At 43.4% G+C, this 17,808-nt stretch overlaps 1 protein-coding gene across 4 annotated transcripts in view; it reads right to left on the reverse strand.

Moving 5' to 3' along the window:
* Nucleotides 1-17,808, reverse strand: part of fgfr1op2 (FGFR1 oncogene partner 2) — a 61,092-nt gene that overhangs the window by 4,707 nt on the left and 38,577 nt on the right. For all 4 annotated transcript variants that reach the window (XM_073059781.1, XM_073059778.1, XM_073059779.1 and 1 more), the window contains exons 4-5: nucleotides 7,868-8,010; nucleotides 909-1,022 (exon numbers count right to left, since the gene is read on the reverse strand). In XM_073059781.1, the coding sequence (XP_072915882.1) occupies nucleotides 909-1,022; nucleotides 7,868-8,010 (257 nt within the window). The remainder of the gene's footprint in view (nucleotides 1-908; nucleotides 1,023-7,867; nucleotides 8,011-17,808) is intronic.

Here is a 17,808-nt window from a genome sequence, read left to right on the forward strand (position 1 = left end):
TTCCATAGATGATGGCTGGCCTGCTGAGTTCCTCCAGCATTTTGTGTGTTGCCTCGCATTACATCCTTGCTCTTGTATTCTTGTGCTCTCAAAACAAATGCTAACATTGCATTTGCCTTCCTTACCACTGACTTAACCTGCAAGTTAACCTTTAGGGAATCTTGCACAAAGACTGCCTAGTCATTTTAAAAGCTCAGATTCCTGAATTTTATCCGTTTTTTAAAAAAGTCTACACTTTTATTCCTTCTATCAAAGTACATGACCATACCCTTTATTTCATACTTTAATTAGATTTGATCTACACCTTGTATAACTTAACATAACATCCCAACTCCTGTACAAAGACAAGAAAATCTGCAGATGCTGGAAATCCAAGCAGTACACGCAAAATGCTGGAGGAACTCAGCAGGCCAGGCAGCATCGATGCAAAATAGTAAACAGTCAACATTTTGGGCTGAGACCCTTCATCAGGATCCTGATGAAGAGTCTCAGCTGGAAACGTCGACTGCTTACTCGATCCCAACTCCTGTACTGAATACTTTGATTTATGAAGGCAAAGACAGGGAAGATGGTCAGTCCTTTTCCCTTGGTAGAAAGTGTCTTCTTCTATGCTGTAGCGCTCTATGACATTATGCCTCTCATTTTATAAATCTGTCAGGTCTCCCCTCAGCCTCTGCTGGTCCAGAGAAAATAAATTCAAGGTTGTCCAACCTCTCCTTGTAGAACACAGAACAGTACAGTTTATAGCTAATCGCTTCTAATCGAAGACACATTCTGATATTTGTGGGACTGGGGGCCGTAAATCAGAAACTGGACAAGGCAGTATTTGAATTAAACAATGATGTAATAGAGTGGACAACCTTCAACAGAGGGGAGGGTTCTGCTGTTGTATTTGAATCTACACTCACCTCTAACTGCACAATTCTTTCCTGCTCCTTGAACAGACGTTGTTCATCAATTTCAATGGCTTTTCTCATCACTGTGGCCATTTCGTGGATTTTATCGATGTGCACCTGAAGTTCCTGTGGTGAAACAAAGTCGATTTATCAATTCTGCACAGATGCTGTCCCTAGTGTATAAGTGCAATCTACTCCTAAGTGAGAAGAGAATTCTACTCGAACAGTCCCTGTACTACACTTGGTGCTGGATGTTTGGTAATACTTGTGGGATGCACCCAGCACATTCTTAGGGTCAAGGTAAATTCAATTATTAAAATACATAGATGTCATAGACTAATTTCAGATCAATTTTGTTCCAGGCATAAATAAATATACCAAAGAATTTATGAAGAACTACACACAAAGACTGACAAACCATGTGCAAATTAAAAATAAATAATATTGCCAATGACATGCAAAATGCTAGAGGAACTCAGGTGAGTTTTGTCTGCGCTCCTCTGCATTTCTAGCATCTACAGGATCTTGCGTTAATATACTGAGAACGTGAGCTGTAGAGTCCATGAAGGTGAGGCTGTAGGTTGTGGAATCAGTTTGGAATTGAGGTGAGTGAAGTTATCCACTCTGGTTCAGAAGCCTGATGGATGAAAGGTAAAAACTGCTCCTGAACTGGTGGTGTGGAATGCAAGGCTCCTGTACTTCCTTCCTAAACGCAGCAGTGAGAAGAGTACGTGGCCTGGATGATGGGGTCCTCGATGATATACTCTGCTTTCTTGTGGTGGCGCTCCTTGTAGATGTGCCCAACAGTGGAGAGAGGGCTTTACCTGTGGACTGGGCTGTATCCACCACTTAGTGTGGTTTTCCACTCCTGGGCACTGGTGTTTCCATACCAGGCCATGATGCAACCAGTTAGAATACTCTCCACTGTCATTAACACAAACTACACACTTCACAGTCTGTTTCAATGTACGTGTAATAAATAAATGAATCTAAATCTAACATAGAACAGCGCAGCACAGGAACAGGCCCTTCGGCCCGCAATGTTGTGCCGAAACCAAATAAACTAGCAATCAAATGGCCAACTAAACTAATCCCCTCTGCCTACACTATGTCCATGTCTTTCCATTTCCCTTGCACTTATGTGCATATCTGAATGCCTCTTAAGCATCTGTAATGTTTCTGCCTCTAACATCAACCCAGGCAGCGCATTCCAGACATCCATCACTCTGAGAAAAACACCCCTCACTTTAAATGGAAATCCTCTGGTGTTGGACGTTTCTACCATGGGAAACAATACGGTCTATCTATGCCTCTCAATCTTATAAACCTCTACCGGATCTCCCCTCAGCCTCCACTGCTCCAGAGTAAACAACCTGAGTTTGTCCAACCTCTCATTATGGCACATGCCCTCTAAACCAGGCAACATCCCGGTAAACCTCTTCCAAACCCTCTCCAAAGTCTCAACATCCTCCCTGGTGAGGAAACCAGAACTGTGTGCAATATTCCAGATGCGGCCTAGAGTGTTATAAAGCTGCAACTTAACTTCCTGACCTTTGAAGTCCGTGCCTCGACTAATAAAGGTAAGCATGCCATATGCCTTCCTAACCACCCCATTGAAGTTTATAGTCACTTTCAGGGAGTTATATTCTTGGACCCCAAGGTCTCTCTGCGCATCAGCACTGAGGTCTTGCCCTTCACAGTGTACTGTCTCTTTGCATTAGACCTACCAAAGTGCAACACTTTACACTGGGCCAGGTTAAATTCCATCTGCCATTTCCCTACCCATAGCTGCAACTGATCTATCTCCCACTGTATTTTTTGCCAATCCTCTATGCTATCGACAACACTACCAAACTTCGTATCATCTGCAGACCTACTAACCTGCCCATCTACATTTCATCCAGGTCATTTATATACATCACAAACAAAAGTCCCGGTACAGATCACTGAGAAACACCACTAGTCACAGACCTCCAGATAGAACAACTACTTTCAACCACTAACTTCTGTCTTATATGGGCAAGCAAATTCTGAATCCAAACAGCTAATTCACCATGCATTTAAATCTTCTGGATATGCCTCCCATGAGGATGATGGGAGTGACCTTGTCAAATGCCTTACTAAAATCCACGTAGAAGACAGCCATAGCTCCATCTTCATCAATCACTCGTCACCAGGTCATAAAAAACTCAATCAAGTTAGTAAGACATGACTTGCCCTGCACAAAGCCACACTGGCCCACCCTAATTAGGCATGATATTCCTGTCTCTACCCAGGACTTGCACGACAGAGTAGGGAAAACCAAGAGGAAGCTACTGATATGATGAACACTAGCAGAGATCACTGCTGTTCAAAACGCCAGTGGTATATTGTATATTGCATGTGCAGAAGTTCGCTGATGACACGGCCATAGTGGGGTGTGTCAGGAATGGACAGGAGGAGGAGTATAGGAAACTGATACAGGACTTTGTGATATGGTGCAACTCAAACTACCTGCGTCTCAATGTCACCAAGACCAAGGAGATGGTGGTGGACTTTAGGAGATCTAGGCCTCATATGGAGCCAGTGATCATTAATGGAGAATGTGTGGAGCAGGTTAAGACCTACAAGTATCTGGGAGTACAGTTGGACGAGAAGCTAGACTGGACTGCCAACACAGATGCCTTGTGCAGGAAGGCACAGAGTCGACTGTACTTCCTTAGAAGGTTAGCGTCATTCAATGTCTGCAGTGAGATGCTGAAGATGTTCTATAGGTCAGTTGTTGAGAGCGCCCTCTTCTTTGTGGTGGCGTGTTGGGGAGGAAGCATTAAGAAGAAGGACGCCTCACGTCTTAATAAGCTGATAAGGAAGGCGGGCTCTGTCGTGGGCAAAGTACTGGAGAGTTTAACATCGGTAGCTGAGCGAAGGGCGCTGAGTAGGCTACGGTCAATTATGGAAAACCCTGAACATCCTCTACATAGCACCATCCAGAGACAGAGAAGCAGTTTCAGCGACAGGTTACTGTCGATGCAATGCTCCTCAGACAGGATGAAGAGGTCAATACTCCCCAATGCCATTAGGCTTTACAATTCAACTGCCAGGACTTAAGAACTTTTTTTAAAGCTATTATTAATGCTTTTTGAGTTAGTGATTTAGATGCATATCATATTATTACTGAGTTCAGTATTGTATGTAATGAGTTTTTGCTACAACAAGTGTATGGGACATTGGAAAAAAATGTTGAATTTCCCCATGGGGATGAATAAAGTATCTATCTATCTATTGGGCAGTAAGTAGCCTGACTCCAGTGGTTGGGAGGTTGTTGGAGTCCAGTATTAAGAAAGAGGTTTTGGGTATTTGGAAGCACATGATAAAGTGGGCCAAAGTGAGCAACGCACACAAAATGCTGGAGGAACGCAGCAGGACTGGAGGAAAAATTATGAGGAGATGGAGAAACACAAGGTGATGGGTGAAAACACCTTGGAGGGGTGAAATAAAGAGCTGGGAAGTTGATTGGTGAAAGAGATACAGGGCTGGAGAAGGGGGAATCTAATAGGAGAGGACAGAAGGCTATGGAAGAAAGAGGGGAGAGGAGCACCAGAGGGAGGCGATGTGCAGAGAAGGTGAGACTGAAAAGGGGATGGGGAATGGTGAAGGAGTGGGGGGGGGGGGGGCAGGGAGGGGCATTACTGGAAGTTTGAGAAATTGATGTTCACACCATCAGATTAGAGGCTACCCAGACAGAATATAAGGTGTTGTTCCTCCAACTGAGTGTGGTCTCATCACAACAGCAGAGGAGGCCATGGATAGACATATCAGAATGGGAAGTGGATGGCCACTGGAAGATCCTGTTTTTTGTACTCAGCAAAGCAGTCTCTCACTCTACACCAGGTCTCACTGATATACAGGAGGCCACCCCGGGAGCACCAGACACAGTATATGACCTCAACAGACTCACAGGTGAAGTGTCGCCTCACCTGGAAGGACCGTTTGGGGCCCTGAATGGTAGCAAGGGAGGATGTGTAGGGGCAGGTGTAGCACTTGTTTTGCTTGCAAGGATAAAGCACCAGGAGGGAGATCAGTAGGGCAGTAGGGAGGGACAAACAGACAAGGGAGTCGCGTTGAGAGCGATCCCTGCAGAAAGTGCAGTTGGGGGGGGGGGGGGGGGGGAAGAAGAGATGTGCTTGGTGGTAGGAACCCGTTGGAAATGGTGAAGCTGCAGAGAAATGAGCAGTTTCCTTAAGGTGTAATCTTTCCTGTGAAATCTGTTGAGATTCTTTGAGAAAATATCCAACAGAATAGACAAAGGAGAGTTAGTGGATGTTTACCTAGATTTCGATAAGGCCTTTGACGAAGTGCCACATGTGAGGCCGTTTAACAAGTTAGGAGCCCATAGTATTACAGTAGAGATACTAGCATGGACAGAAGATTGTCAGGAGGCAAAGATTTGGAACAGAAGGGGCCTATGCTGGTTGGTGTTCTGCAGGGGTCAGTATTGAGACTGCTTCTTTTCTGCTGTATGTCAATGATATGTATGATGGAATTGATGGGATTGTACCAAGTTTTCAGACGATACAAAGATAGGTGGAAGAGCAAGTAGCGTTAGGGAAGCAAGGTATCTGCAGAAGAACTTGGACAAATTGGGAGAAAGGCAAAGAAGTGGCAGATGGAATAGAGTCAGGAAGTGTATGGTTATGCACTTTTGTAGAAGGAATTAATTTAGCAATACTGCACAGAGTAGGCCCTTACGGCCTAATGAGTCTGCACCACCCCAGCAACCCCCAACAAACCCAATATAACCCTAATCTAATCATAGGACAATTTACAATAACTAACTAACCTAATGGGTACTTCTTTGGACTGTGAGAGGAAACCAGAGGAGTTGGAGAAACCCACGCATTGCATGGAGAGGATGTATGGAGACCCCTTACAGAACAGCACCAGAAGTGAACTCGAAACTCCAGAATACCGAGCTGTAATTGTGTTGCGCTAACCACTACACCACCATGTCAGACTATTTTGTTAACTAGTAGAAGAGTATATAACATAAAGGCACAGACACTTTTCAAAACAGGGAGAAAGTTCAAGGATCAGAGGTGCAACGAGACTTGGGAGTCCTCATGCAGGATACCACATGTGTCAAATTGCGGTGGAAATGTATCACTCTTTGCTGGATCACAATCCTGGAACTTCCTCCCCAACAACACTGCAACAGTTCCAAGAAGGCAGCTCACCACCACAGTGTAACTAGGGATGGGCAATAAATGCCGGCTCAGCCTTTGAAGCCTACACCTCCTGAATGGATATATACAGAAATGGGACAATGGGCCGTGTGTTCAGTGGTGACACCAATAACAGTTATGTTCATGCCAGGTTTTGAGCTCACAGATAAAGATTACTTTTCACACATTGACGCATATAGAGAAATGTGTTGTTTTGCGTCAATAACCAGCACATTCTGAGGATGTGTTGGGGACAGCCTGCAAGTGTCACCACACTTCCTGTACTAACATAGCATATCCAAGGCTTACTAATCCTAACTTGTATGTCTTTGGAACGTGGGAAGAAACTGGAGCACCCAGAGGAAACTTATGTACACGTGGGGACAATATACAAAGTCCTGACCAGTGGGAATGGAACCCTGCCCTTTACAGCTGGTGTCATAAAGCGTGGTGCTAACTGCTATTGACTTGGACTGTTTAATCATTATTGTCTTTGCAGCTTAACAATTAATTACTTCCTTTTTTATACCTATTTATATACATGTAACTCTTTAGTATGTTCCTTAGTGGTCACAGTATGTATATTCAGTTATTCAGTGTGTCCCCTAGTGCAGTGGTCCCCAACCACCGGGCCGCGAGGAAACGATATGATTTGGCGATATGAAAAGATACGAGTCAGCTGCACCTTTCCTCATTCCGTCACGCCCACTGTTGAACTTGAACGCACACGAGGTCATCAGTCACCTAAACACAGTGATACCCTAGTGCCTCGGGTAACCGGCCGCCTTGCACAGCTGGCGAGAAGTGCCGTTGCTACTGGCCTGCAGCGCGGATAGATGGGCGCCGCCTCTAGACCTGTTTAGCACACCGAATGTTCGAGGGGAACCCAGTGCTAAAATATCCGCAGATGACCTAATTTGAGCTCAGAGTTTCGTAAGTAGCAGAGCAGCTACCTCGCTGCGATCTACTGAAAGTCACCCCGAGCCAAACTTTTGTCGGCTGATGGATCCTACCTACCTACCTACCGGGGGGGGGGGCAGGTGCGCGCCCTGTTGTACTCCTTGATCGGTCGGTTACTCTCTCCGGACTGCGACCACCGCAGCCCCAGCACGGGGACCTCCAGCCCTTACCTTGTCCTCACCCCATCCATGACCAGCCGCACCTGGCCAAGGCATCTGGTGGTGGGCAGGCGAGAAGCTGGAGTTCAGGCCCAGAGGCTGTCTAATGAGGCAGTGAAGCCCTCAAAACTGCTTCAGTACCTTGAGTCCAAGCACCCTGCACTTAAAGACAAACCTGTTGAGTTTTTTGAGCGGAAAAAAACACGAGTAAACGGGACAGAAGCAAGTGCTGAGAGCCACAAAAACTAAATTGCGGAATAGACTGGACATAAGGATGTGACCTAGTGGTCACCTCTGTATGATTCTGGATAACTGTTGAAGCTCTCTGGTGCTGCATTATTTGAATGGGGGTATATGATTGCAAATTTGAATGAATGTTTCTTATCTATGTGCATCAAAAGAGCTGACGATGCAGCGACACCATCCTTTTTGCTTCTCCCTCCCTTGTTACCAGCTTCTACTCCTGCTACTAACCGTTTTCAAATTTTCTTTGTTCTATTAACACTTAATAAAACAACCGTGAAGCAGCAAGTTTAGTCCCTCCTTCCTGACTTCCGAAATAACTTTGGATGAAGAACAGAATCTAAGTGTGTTAACCATGCAAGGCAAGGCGGCACTTGACACAGACAATGAAAGAAATGCTACTACGTACCTTGGAATGCTGTTCCTTTAATTTGGTGATCATCACTGGGTCATCCTTCTTACTGGCCATCAACAGTCGGAACATCTGCTCCCTGTACTTGCTCATGATGAGCTCCAATGCTGACTGATGTTCTTCCAAAGATGTGCGGAGCTCTGGGGACATAGGATTCCAAAGATCATGAACATTGGATCAGAATCTCCTGGGTCTATGATCTGCTGTGTAAATGTTCTTTTAGCTCTTATTAAGCCTCTTCATTCTCTGTTCTCTCCACCAGTGGCCTGTACTCGTTGAAGGTGCGTCAAGGCAGCCAACACTGGTAGACTTGGATAACAGATGAGGAGCGTTTGATGGCCCTGGGACTGTACTCACTTCAGATAAGAAGAATGCAGGGTGATCTCATTGACATCTATTGAATATTGAAAGGTTTATATAGAGTAAATGAGGAGAGGATGTTTCCTAGAGTGGGGGAGTCTAGGACCAGAATAGCCTCAGAATAGAGGTTTTAGAGTAAGAGAAGTACAGCACAGAAACAAACTTCCATATCCCTGCTACCTACATACATATCTAAACTTCTCTAGTAACCACATTGTCATCCAGATCATTTATATAGATGTCAAGCAGCAAAGGACCCAGCATTGATCCTTTTAGCACTCCACTAGTCACAGGCCTCCAATCAGAGGGGTAACCCTCTACAATCACTCTCTGGCTTCTCCCTCTAAGCCAATGTCTAATCCTATTTACTATTTTATCCTGAATGCCAAGTGACTGAACCTTTTTGACTAGCCTCCCGTGTAGGACCTCGTCAAACACCTTACTAAAGTCCATGAAGACAACATCCACTGCCTTGCCTTTATCCACTTTCCTGGTAACTTCCTCAAAATTCTCCAAGACTATAAGACATAGGACCAGAATTACGCTGTTTGGCCTATCGAGTCTGCTCCACCATTCAACCAAGGACAGATCCTTTTTTTCCTCTCCTCAACCCCATTCCCCAACCTTCTCCACGTAACCTTTGATGCCGTGTCCAATCAAGAACCTATCAATCTCTACCTTAAATACACCCAAATCCACAAATTCACCACTCTATGGCTAAAGAAATTTCTCTGCATCTGTTTTAAATGGACACCCCTCTATCCTGTGCCCTCTTGTCCTAGACTCTCCCACCATGGGAAACATCCTTTCCACATCTACTCTGTCTAGGCCTTTCAACATTCAAAAGATTTCCATGAGATTCTACCTCATCCTTCTAAATTCCAGTGAATACAAGCCAAGAGTCATCAAACGTTCCTCGTATAACCCTTTCTTTCCTGGAATCAACTTTGTGAGCCGCCTCTGGACCCTCTCCAATGCCAGGACATTTTTTCTTAGATGAAGAGCCCAAAACTGCTCACAATACTCAAGGCAAGGCCTCACCAGTACCTTATAAAGCCTCAGCATCACATCCCTGCTCTTGTATTCAAGCCCTTTGGAAATGAATGCCTTCCTCGCTACTGACTCAACCTGCAAGTTAACCTTTAGGGTGTTCTGCACAAGATCTCCCCTTTGCATCTCATATTTCTGGATTTTCTCCCCATTTAGAAAATAGTCTGCACATTTATTTCTACTACTAAAGTGCATGACTATTCATTTTCCAACATTGTATTTCATTTACCACTTTCTTGCCCATTCTCCTGATCCAAGTCCTTCTGCAACCTACCTGTTTCCCCAACACTACCTGCCCCTCCACCAATCTTCATATCATCTGCAAACTTGGCAACAAAGCCATCTATTCCATCATCTAAATCATTGATATACAGCACCAAAAGAAGTGGTCCCAACACTGACCCCTGCAGGACACCACTAATTACTGGCAGTCAACCAGACAAGGATCCTTTAATTCCCACTCACTGCCTCCTACCAATCAGCCAATGCTCTAACCATGCCCATAACACCATGGCCTCTTAACTTGGTAAGCGGCCTCATGTGTGGCACCTTGTCAAAGGCCTTCTAAAAGTCCAAATATACGACATCCACTGTATTCCCTTAAACTATCCTTCTTGTAATCTCAAAGAACCCCCAATAGGTTCATCTGGCAAGATTTTCCCTTAAGGAAACCATGCTGACTTTGTTCCATCTTGTCCTGTGTCACCAAGTACTCCATAATCTGTTCCTTAACAATTGACTCGACAACACCTTCCCAAACACTGAGGTCAGGCTAACTGGTCTATAATTTCATTTCCGCTGCCTTCCTCCTTTCTTAAAGAGTGGAATGACATTTGCAATTTACCAGTCCTCTGGCACCATGCCAGAGTCCAATGATTTTTGAAAGATCATCTCTAATACCACCACAATCTCTAACGCTACCTCTTTCAGAAATCTACAGTGCAGTTCATCTGGTCTGGGTAGCTTATATACCTTTAGGTCTTTCAGGTTTTTGAGCACATTCTCCCTTGTAATAGAAACTACATTCACTTCTGTACCTTCACACACTGCTAGTGACTTCCCTTGTCAGTCACAGACGTACTATTGTTATTTGAGTATTTCTTTGTTTTTGGAATACATCTATCCTGTACCTTCCTGATTTTTCCCCAGAAACTCACGCCACTGCTGCTCTGCTGTCATCCCTGCTAGCATCTCCTTCCAATTTACCGTGGCCAACTCCTCTCTCATACCTTTACTCCACTGAAATACTGCTAACATCAGATGTTACTTTCTTCCTTTTAAATTTCAAGTTGAACTCAACCATATTGTGATCACTGACCCCTAAGGGCTCTTTTACCTTAAGCTCCCTAACCGTCTCTGGTTCATTACATAACACCTAACCCAGAATAGCTGATCCCCTAGTAGGCTCAACAACAAACTGCTCTAGAAAGTCATCTCTTAGGCATTCAACAAACTCACTCTCTTGAGATCCATTACCAACCTGATCTTCCCAATCGACCTGGATGTTAAAATCTCCCATGACTACCATAACATTGCCCTTTGACTTGCCTTTTCTATTTCCTGTTGTAATCTGTGGTCCACATCCCAGCTACTTTGGGAGGCTTGTATATAACTGCCACCAGGGTCCTTGCAGTTTCTTAACTCAACCCACAAGAATTCAACATCTTCCAATCCTATGTCACATCTTTCCACTGATTTGATGCCATTCTTCACCAGCACCTTTGCCACCTTCCTATCTCTCCAATATAACATGTAACCTTGGACATTCAGCTCCCAACTACAACTATCCTTCAGCCATGATTCAGTGATGTCCACATCATCATACCTGACAATGTGTAATAGTGCAATAATCTTATCCATCTTACTTCTTATACTTTGTGCACTGAGAGACAACACTGAGTGCTGTATTTGCTACCCTGCTTGATTTTGCATCCGTGATGCACTGATACTCACCTTGCTGGCTGTAATTATGTCCTATCATCTGCCTACCCTTCCTGACAGTCTGATTGCACACTATCTTTGCTTTTTTACCATCCATCCTATCCTAAGTCACTTCATTCCGGTTTCTACCCCCCTGCCAAATTAGTTTAAACCCCCCCCCCCAACAGCTCTAACAAACCTGCCCACGAGAATATTGGGTGGACGTGACCTACCATACACAAAGCCATGCTGACTATCCTCAATCATTCCATGTACACCCAAATACTTACAGTTGCAAGAAAAAGTTAGTGAATCCTTGGCAATTACCTGGTTTTCTGTATTAATTACTCACAAGATGTGGTCTGATCTTCAACTAAGTCACAATAATAGACAAACACAATCTACCTAAACTAATAACACACAATTGTACTCCTCCTTGTCAATACTGCCATGATGGAGTGGTGGAGCAGACTCGATGGGCTGAATGGCCTAATTCCGCTCCTATGTCTTATGGTCTACTTGCGTATACCTGCTACGCACCTCTTTTTTTCTATTTACCAGGTCCTCAATATCTCTTGAAAACCAAGATTCCCTATACTTGTTATCTTTACCTTCAATTCTGACAGGCAGATACAAGCTTTGTACTCTAAAAATTTCATTTTTGAAGGCCCCCCAACTTTCCAAATATATCTTTACAAAAAAACAGCCTGTCCCAATATACACTTGCCAGATCATTCCTCATTCCATCAAAATTGCCCTTTCTCCAAACTATAACTTCAAGCTGCAGACCAGATCTATCTCTCTGTACATTTTCTTTGAAATTAATGACATTGTGGTTACTGGAAGCAAAGTGTTCTCCTACACAAACTTCTATCACCTGTCTGTCTCATTCCCTAACAGCAGATCCTGTATTGCACGCCCTCTTGTTGGGACTTCTATGTACTGATAAAACTTTCCTGAACACATTTGACAAACTCCATCCCATCTAGCCCTTTAAAAGTATGGCAATCCCAGTCACTATGTGGAAAGTTAAAATTACCTACAATAACAATCTTATGTTTCTTGCAACAATCTGCGATCCTTAACAAACTTGTTCCTCTAAATCCCCAGGACTGTTGAGTGGTCTGTAGTATAGCCCCAGTAATGTGGTCATACCTTACTTATTTCTCAGTTCCACCTATAACGCCTCATTAGTTGAATTCTCCAGTTTGTCCTGACAAAGCACTGACGTGACATTTTTCCTGACTAGTAACAACACCTCTCCTCCTTTAATCCCTCCCGCTCTGTCACGTGTAAAATAACAACCCTGGAATATTGAACTGCCTGTCCTGCCCCTCCTGCAACAAAGTCTCACTAAGTTTTATGGAATAACCCTTCATTTCAAGGACAATGCAGTACTCTCTCACTTGCACCTTACACGTGTGAAACAATGACAAGATGCATTATATTATGACTCATTTTCAAACAAAATAGAAATAACAGCTGGCTGTGTCACCTGGGAACAGGTACAGGTGCCAATGCCAGCCCCAGATAAAACATACCAGTGCTTTCCTCTCTGAATTATTGTGCTGAGGAGTCAAAGTGACTGAATAGAACAGAGTTAAAGCTTAAGGAAGTAATGATTCATCCACAGATATTCAGCCTCAGAAATCCACTGTAAGATCAGAGTAGCACAAGCTGAGATTTAAGCCACCACTTGAGAGCTTCACATTTAACCCTTGTGCTGGGCTTACAACGGGGAAGAGTACAGCACAGTACAGGCCCTATGACCCACAATGTTGTGCCCACCTTCTGACCTACTCCAAGGTCAATCTAACCCTTCCTGCCCACATAGCCCTTCATTTTTCTATCATCCATGTGCCTATCTAACACTCTTGTAAATGTCTCTGCCTCTGTCACTACATTCCATGCACCGTCCACCACTGAGTAAAACACTTCCTCTGACATCCCCCCATACTGTCCTCTAATCACCTTAAAATGATCCACCCAGGTATTAGCCATTTCCACCCTGGGAAAAGCTCTTTGCCTAGCCACTATCTATGCTCTTACAGAGTCTATAAAAAGTATTCAACACCCCACCCCCCAGATGTCTTCATGTTCTATAACATTGAATCACAGTGGATTTAATTTGGATTTTTTATTTTGACTCTTTCATGTCAAAGTGAAAACAGACCTCTACAAAGTGATCTAAATTTATTACCACCTAAAACACAAAATAATTCTTGGCATGAATATTCACCCATTTCAAATCAGTATTTATTAGATGCACCTTTGGCAGCAATTACTGCCTTGAGTCTGTGTGGATAGGTCTCTATTGGCTTTGCACATCTAGACAGTGCAATTCTTTACAAAAATACTCAAGCTTTGTGAGATTGCATGTGGATCATGAGTGAACAGCCCTTTTCAAGTCCAGCCACAAATTCTCAATTGAATTGAGGTCTGGACTCTGACCTGACATTCCAGAACATTAACTTTGTTGTTTTTGAGCCATTCCTGTGTAGCTTTGGCTTTATGCTTGGGGTCACTGCCTTACTGGAAAACAAATCTATTCCCAAGTTGCAATTCTCTTGCAGATTGCATCATGGTTTCCTGCACGATTTCCCTGTAATTTGCTGCATTAATTTTATCCTCAACCTTCACAAGCCTTCTAGGGTCTGCGGTAGTGAAGCATCCCCACAGCACGATGCAGCCACCACCATGCTTCACCAGAGGGATGGTGTGTTTTTGATAATGTGTGGTTTTTGGTTTATGCCCAACACATTGTTTAGTCTGATGGCCAAAAAGCTCAAATTTGGTTTCATCAGACCTTAGAACCTTCTTCCAGCTGACTTCAGAATCTCCCACATGCCTTCTGGCAAACTCTAGCTGAGATTTCATGTGAGATTTTTTCAACAGTGGCTTTCTCTTTGCACACTCCCATCGAGCTGCTGTTGTTGTATGCACAGTCTCTTCCATCTCAGCCACTGAAGCTTGTAACTCCTCCAAAGTTGTCCTAGATCTCTTGGTGGCCTCCCTCACTAGCCCCCTCTTGCATAGTCACTCATTTTTTGAGAATGGCAGATTTACAGCTGTGCCATATTCTTTCCATTTCTGATGATTGACTTAACTGTACTCCAAGAGATATTCAGTGACTTGGAAGTTTTCTTGTCTCCATTTCCTAACTTGTGCTTTTCAATAACCTTTTCATGGAGTTGTATGAAGTGTTTTTTTTACTTCATGGTGTAATTTTTGCCAGGGTACTGACTCACCAGCAGTTGGACCTTCCAGATACAGGTGTATTTTTACTACAATCATTTGAAACACCTTGACTGCACACAGATCTTAATTTAATTAATTATGTGACTTCTAGAACCAATTGGCTGCACCAGTGACGATTTGGTGTGTCATATTAAAGGGGGAGAATACTTATGCAATCAATTACTTTGTGGTTTATATTTGTGATTTATTTAGATTACTTTGTAAAGATCTGTTTTCGCTTTGACACGATAGAGTCTTTTTCTGTTGATCAGTGTCAAAAAAGCCTAATTAAATCTATTATGATTCAATATTGTAAAACAATAAAGCAAAAGTTCCGGAGTGGGGGTGGTGAATACTTTTTATAGCGACTGTATAATCCTGTCCACTTCTATCAAATCAACTCTCACTCTCCTTCACTGCAGAGAAAAGCCCTAACTTGCTCAGCCAATCGTCATAAGACATGCTCTCTAATCTGGGCAGCTCCTGGTAAATCTCTGCACCCTCTCTAAAACTTCCACATCCTTCTTATAATGAGGTGACCAGAACTAAACACAATATCCCAAGTGTGGTCTAACCAGTTTCATAGAGCTGCAACATTACCTCATTGCTCTATGACTCTAACCTTCTGCATGATCCTCCACCAACCTTTGTGTCATCTGCAAACTTACTAACCCACTCTCCCACTTCCTCATCACCATACACCTTCTTAACAACCTTATCAACTTGTGCGGCAACTTTGACGGATCTATGGATGTGGACCCCAGGATCCCACTGTTCCTCTACACGGCTAAGAATCCTGACATTAAACCTATAGTATACCTTCAAGTTTGACCTTCCAAGGTGAATCGCTTCATAAGTTTCTGAACTAAGACTCCATCTGCCACTTCTCAATACAGCTCTACATCCTGCTGTTCCGTTGTAATCTACGACTACACTATCCTCAATACCAAAGTGTGAAGTAAAATTGTTGCTCAAGGTCATTATAGATCGACTGTATGTTTCATTTAGTTGGTGAGAGAAATCCAAGATTGCTTAATATCATTTGCAGTACACAAGTGTAAAGGAGCATGAAATTATTGTTACTCTGGATCTGATGCAGCACAAAAAACACAATAAGATAAAAAACACAATAATAAAAAATATAATAAATATACATACAAAAAATAGCTTATATACTTTGATTGTATGTCCATAAAGTGAGTCTAGGTACAAAAGTGTCTGTATGGAAGGTGAATGACAGGAAATGATACAGTAGTGGTGGTTGGGGGTGTGGATGGGTGGGCTAGTGGGTGGAGGTACTGATCAGCCTTACTGCTTGGGGAAAGTAACAGTGGTCCTGACGTGGATGCTACGTAACCCTCTCCATGATGGGAGTGGACACAGTCCATGAGCAGAGTGGGTGGGATCCTTCATGATGTTACTGGCTCTTTTCAGACATCTTTCTGCATATACAGTATGTCCTTAACGGTGAGTATGAAATGTCATTGTTATTAAAGTTTCTTAATCATAAAACTCAGATATAATGGAAGGCAAGGCATACACACCACAACAGTAGGAACACACAAATGCTGGAGAAACTCTGTAGGTCAGGCAGCATCTATGGAGGGGAATAAACAGTCAACATTTCTAGCCAAGTCCCTTTATCAGGAAAAGGAAGGGCAGGAAGTCAGAATAGGGAAGTGGGGAGGGGAAGGAGAACAAGCTGGCAGGTGAGATAGGTGGAACAAAAGATAAAGGGCTGAAGAAGAAATCTGATCAGAGATGAGGGTGGATCATAGAAGAAAATGAAGGAGGAGGGGAAACAGAGGGAAGTGATGGGCAGGTGAGGAGAGCAGAATTGTCACTATGTCAGTAAAAGATTTACCACCCTAATTTCTGTTACCACGTGCCAGGTCTCTCAGGTACAGGCCACCATTGCCCATGTGGTCACTGTATGTCTGCACCAGTTGATATAACTGTGGAAGGTTCCATTCGATGGCCTGAAGACTCCAGGCCTCCAGTACTGAGGTCTGAGTGCATTGGAGCAGGGCCCACACTGTACAGAAGGTGACGCCTCAGGAAGGGGGCATCTATCATTAACGACCACAATCACCCAGGCCATGCCCTCTTCTCACTGCTACTATCACACAGGAGGAACAGGAGGCTGAAGACACACATTCAATGTTTCAGGAAAAATTTCTTCTGATTTCTGAATGAACAGTGAACCCATGAACACTACCTCACCATTTTTGGTCTCTTTTTGCACTAATGAATTTAATTTTTAATATATACCTCTTATTGTAGTTTATAGTTCTTAAAATTATGTATTGCAATGTAGTACTGCCACAAAACAACAAACTTCATGACATATGCCAGTGATATTAAACATGATTTTGATTAAAAGCTTTGACAGACAATATGGCCAATGCGGTACTATTCTGTTCCATAAAACCTAGCTCCTCCAGCTTGGGCAGAGTACAAGTCCATGCTAGAATGAGGAACATTTGACAGAGGTATGCAAAACATTGAAGGGTATAAATAGGGTAAATGCAAGCAAGCTTTTTTCCACAAAGGTTAAGGGAGACGAGAACTAGAGGTCATATGGTTAAGGGTGAAAGGTGAAATGTTTAAAGGGAACATAAGGGGGAACTTCTTCACTCAAAGGGTGGTGTTGAGTGTGGAATGAGCTGCCAGCAAAGTGGATGTAGGTTCAATTGCAACACTAAAGAGAAATTTGAATAAGTACATGGATGGGAGGAGTATGGAGGACTATGGTCCAGGTGCAGAATAGTTCAGCATGGACTAGATGGGTTGAATGACCTGCCTCTGTGCTGCAGTGCTCTATGACTCTAACCTTCTGCATGATCCTCCACCAACCTTTGTGTCATCTGCAAACTTACTAACCCATTCTCCCACTTCCTCATCCAAGACACTTATAAAACCTTCAACAGCTTTGGGCCCCATAGCTATAAAAGGATGTGCTGGCATTGGAGAGGGTCCAGAGGCAGTTCACAAGAATGATTCTGGCTCTGGGCCTGTATTTGTTAAAATTTAGAAGAATGAAAGGGGATCTAATTAAAACCTTTTGAATATTGAAAGGCCTAGATAGACTGGATGTGGAGAAGATGTTTCCTATAGTGGGGGAGTCTAGAACCAGAGTCCTCAGAATAGAGGGACATCTGTTCGGAGATGAGGAAGAATTTCTTTAGCCAGGGAGTAGTGAATCTATGGAATTAATGACCACAGACGGCCGGGGAGGGCAATCATTGGGTATATTTAAGGCAGAGGTCGATAGATTCTTCATTAGCAAGGGTGTTTATAGGGAAAAGAATAGAAAAATGGGGTTGAGAGGGATAATAAATCAGCCGTGATGGAATGGAGGAGCAGACTCA

This window comes from Hemitrygon akajei, chromosome 10 (genome assembly GCF_048418815.1).
Source record: "Hemitrygon akajei chromosome 10, sHemAka1.3, whole genome shotgun sequence".
NCBI lineage: Eukaryota > Metazoa > Chordata > Chondrichthyes > Myliobatiformes > Dasyatidae > Hemitrygon > Hemitrygon akajei.